At 55.2% G+C, this 6,064-nt stretch overlaps 1 protein-coding gene across 1 annotated transcript; it reads left to right on the top strand.

Moving 5' to 3' along the window:
- Positions 1-1,109: 1,109 nt before the first annotated feature.
- LOC129144201 (forkhead box protein D4-like 3) lies at positions 1,110-3,757 on the top strand. The gene has a single exon (XM_054685562.2). The coding sequence runs from the start codon at positions 1,819-1,821 to the stop codon at positions 3,058-3,060; it is 1,242 nt and encodes a 413-aa protein (XP_054541537.1). The 5' UTR covers positions 1,110-1,818; the 3' UTR covers positions 3,061-3,757.
- Positions 3,758-6,064: the final 2,307 nt, after the last annotated feature.

Raw genomic sequence — 6,064 nt, 5'->3', positions numbered from 1 at the left:
AGGAAAGCTAGCTGTGCCCCCTCGTGGAGAGCTGCTGGTTTATTCCTTAGTGATGGGTCCTGAGCATTGGCCTGATTATTTTATAACAGACTGATATCTTTCTGGAGCCCCTGAAAACACAATTTGCTGCCATGAAGCATGCTGTTTCCTTGCTAAAACAGTAAGTTGTTTTCCCCAGCAATTCTAACAGGCAGAAAACCCCATCTCAGCACATCAGCATCCCTTCCCTGCCCCAGGAAGGTAAGAGAGGGCTGCAGGAGGAGGAAGGAAATGCTAGAAAGCGCCTCTTCCCCGGGGAGCAGCGGTCAGTCGTTCTGCATCCTCCTGGGAGCCTGGTTCCTGCAGTTCCCACGGCCGCGCTGGGTAAAGCTGGCAGGGAAGACAGACCTCTACCGGGGCAGGGCCCTGCAACTTCTTTCTCCTGTGTTAAACTGTTCTCAATGACAGAGGCTGCCATGATGGTGACACTGAAGAGCACTGGCAAACGCACTAGCTGAGTAACAGACACTGTAACCAGGTGGCTGCAGCATTCGGAGTGGGCAGGTGCTGCCTGACTGCAGGGGCAGAGGGCCACCTGTCTTCTCTACACCCTCCTGGCATTTCAGAGCCCTGGCCGGAGCCTGCCTTCCTGGCCATGGTTGTGAGCAGGGAGGCCTGGGTGTACACGTGTCCATGTGTGGATCAGCAGAGGGGTAGAATGGGGCCTGTGTTTTTTTACCCCATCCCACCCGATGGCCTACGTCAGAAAGTCATGTAGGAATGAGGAAGGTGAAGAGGGTTCTTGCAGCTGACACCAGGCTGCCCAGCTTAGGTTGGGCCTGACCTCAGGACTGAGCCCAGCCCCCAGGGTAGCCCCAGTGCTCACCGTCGTACCCCATGATGCCCTACTGTGTTCACAGGGGAATGAGGCAGCTCCCCACACACAGAGGGCTCCCAGGACAGGTCCTGCCAAGGGTGTGACTGATGACCTGCTCCCCGAGTCCAAAATCCTGGCTGAGGTCCAGGCAGCTGTGTCAGGGAGGGTCACATGGCACAGGCCACGAAGCCCCTGCCCATGGGGCTAGCATTTACCATCCACGAACGCGCTCCCTTTCAGGGTGCCTGATAGTGGTGAGGGTCAGATTGGGGATGATGGAAGTCATGGCCAGGGCAGGAGGTAAAGAGGATGCATGGCCTCCTGGCCTCGGAGAGTTTGCAAAGTGCCCCTCGGATCTGACACGGGCTGGAGAGCAGAGCACGCGGTCACTGCGCTTGGTGGCTCCTACCTGTGGGGGCTCCTCACCGCTGGACCAGAGACAGCTTTCTGGGGGGCCTTCTGCTGCTCACTGATATCATAGAATGTTGAGTATCATACTTTCCTACCTCGCTTTTATTTGCGCGGGTTTAAATGCGCCTTAACAGAACCTGTGCAAAGGCTTGCCAACTGTCTGGCTGCACCGGATGAGTAGAGCATCTTCCTTGGTGGCAGGTGGGTGCGAGGAGGAGGGGGCTGGGCTTTTCTCCGGACGGGTGTTTGCCCAGAAGACCATCATCCCTGGACTACGTTAGGAGGAAGTGGCACCGCTCCGAGGTACGGGAAGAAGGGTTATAAAGGGGGGAGTCCACCACACATGGTCTTGAAGAAGCTTTTATAAAAGGCAAAGGCATCTTTGCCGGACGTTGTTGCAAAGGAGTAGAAACAAGCAGACGAAAACATCCCAAAGGGTAACCACTAGCGTTCCTGCTTCTTGCAACATTCATCCCAGGCTTCTAGCTCAGCCCGCCCCAGGCCAGGTGATCGGCCGCCACATCCCCTGCGACTGAAGCACCTGCTCCTCCATGAACTTGCCAAGAGCTGAGCGCCTTCGCTCCACACCGCAGCGCAGCCTCCGGGACTCCGATGGGGAAGACGGTAAAATCGATGTCCTGGGAGAGGAGGAAGATGAAGACGAGGAGGAGGAGGCGAGCCAGCAGTTCCTAGAGCAGTCACTCCAGCCGGGGCTGCAGGTGGCCCGGTGGGGCGGGGTTGCGCTTCCCCGAGAGCACATCGAGGGCGGCGGCGGCCCGAGCGACCCCTCAGAGTTTGGCACCAAGTTCAGGGCACCGCCAACGTCTGCGGCGGCCTCTGAAGATGCCCGGCAGCCGGCAAAGCCCCCCTACTCGTACATCGCGCTCATCACCATGGCCATCCTGCAAAACCCGCACAAGCGCCTCACGCTCAGCGGCATCTGCGCCTTCATTAGTGGCCGCTTCCCCTACTACCGCCGCAAGTTCCCCGCCTGGCAGAACAGCATCCGCCACAACCTCTCGCTGAACGACTGCTTCGTCAAGATCCCCCGCGAGCCGGGCCACCCAGGCAAGGGCAACTACTGGAGCCTGGACCCCGCCTCCCAGGACATGTTCGACAATGGCAGCTTTCTCCGGCGTAGGAAGCGTTTCAAGCGCCACCAACTGACCCCGGGAGCCCACCTGCCCCACCCCTTCCCTCTATCTGCTGCACACGCCGCCCTGCACAACCCCCGCCCAGGCCCTCTGCTTGGGGCCCCTGCCCCGCTGCAGCCAGTCCCGGGGGCCTACCCCAACACCGACCCGGGGAGACGCCCTTACGCTCTGCTGCACCCGCATCCCCTTCGCTACCTACTGCTCTCGGCCCCTGTCTATGCCGGGGCACCGAAGAAAGCAGAAGGCGCAGACCTGGCGACCCCGGCACCCTTCCCGTGCTGCAGCCCTCACTTGGTCCTCAGCCTTGGGAGGAGGGCAAGGGTCTGGCGTCGCCACCGGGAGGCGGATGCATCTCTTTCAGCATTGAGAGTATTATGCAAGGGGTCAGGGGAGCGGGTACAGGGGCTGCGCAGAGTTTGTCCCCGACCGCGTGGAGCTACTGCCACCTGCTCCAGCGACCATCAAGCCTGTTGCATCCCCAGGCCGCTTCCCCTTTGCTGCAAGTGTTCGCCGCCGCCGCTGCTCGGACAATTTTGCAGCAATAGCAGCAGCATCAGGAGGAGGACTACGCCAACGGCTGCGCTCCCACCAAGGGCGCGGTGCTGGGCGGGCACCTGTCGGCCGCGTCGGCGCTGCTGAGGTATCAGGCAGTGGCAGAGGGCTCTAGGCTGACATCGCTGGCTGCCCCTTTGGGCGGAGAGGGGACCTCACCAGTTTTTTTAGTATCGCCCACGCCCAGTTCCCTGGCCAACTCCGCAGGGCCCTCCTAGAGCCAGGTGGGAGTGGGGAGCGACCCGCAGCTGCTCACTCCACCTTGCGCGGCCCATACTGGGCGTGTGCATCTGAATCCCGCTGGAGAGCAAACACGAACTTCTGTTCGCTGCAAAATGGTTAGAAAGAAACAGCTGGATTACGTTCCTCTAAAAACCACCTGAACGTAACCTTCGCAGGGCGTCAAGTCATCTTTTCTTGCCTTCGGTTGTGGCTTCTATGGCTTTCCCGATTTGCACATTTCCTGGGGTACTATGAACGTGAGTGGGGTATTTTGTTCTGGCATTAAAAGAAAAACAAGCAAGCAAACAAAAACACAGCCTCCCATGCCAAACATGTTCCCCCTTCTTCACTTCCTTGGAACTGGAAGTATTATTCCTAAGTCTAGTGCAAAATGCTTCTACTCTCTGTGTCTTCCTGATAGGGATGTTTAATGTAAGTAGGATATTAATTTCAGAACATTGATTTCTTATCTGTGTGTCTGACGTGCCATCTTTAATGTTAAAATTAAGGTGTTAAAATTAAGCCTAGTTATATAGACGAAATAAAATGCTAAGTCACTACACTACATCGTTTATTTTCTATTACGTCTCATTCTTCCCTTTCTAAATGGAACTTTTTAAAACCTACATTATTTTCCCTCAAACAATTTATTTTCACAATTCATATTTATTATAGATAGCAGAAGTAATCCATTTTAATATGGCCTTTAAAAATTCCAAATATTTGAGATTGAAAATGTCCTGGCTTTTAAAATAGGAAATTTACTATTTATGAGACTTCTAAAAGAAAAGAATAGGAGGGCATGTAAATATATTCTCCATTTATTTTTCATCACCCCCCAACAAGCTGGAAAACCATTTGAGATCAATTTGGAATGTAGTGGCCAACATGTACTCAGGGAAAATAAAAGGCTATAAATATAAATATAAATATATATATATATATATATTTTAAGCACTAGAATTTTCAAAACTTATTTCTTAAAAAAAAAAAACTCTGAAAAGACTTTGCAACTAGAAAGGTTTAAGTGTTACTCGGCGTCAGGGGACGGAGTGGGGGGAAACCAGACAAGAACGCCCATCATGAATTGCTCCCCACAAAGAAAACAAATTTCTAGGAACTTGGCCGTTTTCCCCTGTCCTGAGTGGGGTTCCCGATTCCGTGCCGCTTTGAGGGAAGCTGCTCTGTGAATGTGAGAAAGTTTTTCCCCCAGCCCCCATCTACTCCCCACCCCCAGCTATGAATTTCTTATTTCAGGAGGGAGGACAAACATGGAGACACACATTTTTACAGTAGTCTAATTGGCCGATTTTTCTCCGGCTTCTCTTCTCCATCCCGTCTCTTGGAATTTCTTGGCATACCCTACCTGAGATCCCCTACGGGAGATTTCCTCTTGGCTCCTGCGGTTCTGAGGACGTTCTGAAAAGTTCCCAAGCCCCACCTTTGGTAGCTGCCCAGACCCCAGCTTCCAATTCTTCCCTCTTCTTTGCACAGGTAGCCGTCAGCCCCATAGCACCACCAGCGTCCAAAATAGACCACTTTTAGCAAATCCGGCAGGGCTGGGGCAGTCTAAGAGTTTGGAAACAAACTGAGAATAGAGGGGTCCTATTTCACGCCAGGTTCTCCCTGGTTTACGTTCCAACTCCCCTCTGTCCGTTGTGCGAAAACGTCTCCAGGCCGACCTTCCTTCATTTATTGTCAACAAACGTCCTGGGAGAGCGGCTAGAGCCGGCCGCTGAACCCAGAAGGGACTTTCTCTAGGTTTTCTTGGCACCCTCCCAATTATCTTCGTTCTCTTGCCCGAGGGCAGACCAACACAGCTACAAACATGGGTGACTGAGGGTCAGACCCCTTCCCGGAACCGCCTCCAAGCTCCTAATTTTTGCCTAATGTTAAACCATATCCAAAGATGAATATTTAAACCATCAATTCAGTGGCGGAGTAAATTAAACGTTATTCTCCGATCAAACAGGAGCTTCGGGTCCACCTGTTTGGAAGCACCCAGGCGGCTTGGAGAGGTCCGGCCTTCGGGTGCGACCCGCAGGGGTTGCCTTGCCTGGCTCGCGGAACGGACGTTTACCCGTCGCAGCTACGAACCCACCAACGACACCAAGAACTTGCCGGGCAGACCAGGCGTCGTGGAGGCGCCCCAGCCCCCCCACCCCCCCCGCAACGACGCGTCCCAGAGGTGCGTAGTGCTTGGCGCGGTGAGCAGACCTGGCCGCCTTCCTGACTGCACAGAGCGAGAGGCCACACTCTGGATCCCAGGCCGGGTCCCTGCGGTTCTGGGAGGGAGGTCCCGGACGCCTCCCAGATCTCGGGCTTCCGTAACCCTGAGGCTGGGTTTTAAAATCACGGCTCTTCCAAGTTGCACGAAGAGTCCATGGTCAAGGGTCAAGGGTGGTCTTCGACCCTCGGGATCGTCTTCTTGAGAAATGGCTGAGAGCTAAGCCTTGAGCTGCCCAGGGAAGGAAGCCAAAGAGCTGGAGCCGAGCGCGAAGGGCTGGGAGGCGCGGGGAGGCCCCTTACCCCCGCCCCCCCCCACACACTGTCCTGCCCGCTAATAACGCTGATAATAGTAACAGTATCGGCCAACTGTTTCCCCCCTGCTCCTGGTCTGCCAGGCACCGGATCCTCCTTCAGCACTCCCAGCACTCCCTGAAGAAGACACTATGGAATTCTCCGTTTTCCGGACTAGAAATAAGGAACTCGGGGAAATGAAGAAACTCGCCCGACGACCCTCAGGCAGCAGCACCTGGCCAGGTTTGCTTTCTGAACCACTAACTCCACTCGCGCGCGCCACCTTTCCTGCCTGGGCCTCTGGCGGGTCGCAGGGGTGGAAGCCCGACCCGGGCCAGGGCCCGGATTT

The sequence above is a fragment of the Pan troglodytes genome, chromosome 5 (assembly GCF_028858775.2).
Source record: "Pan troglodytes isolate AG18354 chromosome 5, NHGRI_mPanTro3-v2.0_pri, whole genome shotgun sequence".
Lineage (NCBI taxonomy): Eukaryota > Metazoa > Chordata > Mammalia > Primates > Hominidae > Pan > Pan troglodytes.
This window is presented reverse-complemented; position numbering and strand designations above follow the sequence as displayed.

Bases quoted from the DNA above. Each gene is read 5' to 3' on its own strand.
- LOC129144201 (XM_054685562.2), top strand. From the start codon at position 1,819: ATGAACTTGCCAAGAGCTGAGCGCCTTCGCTCCACACCGCAGCGCAGC.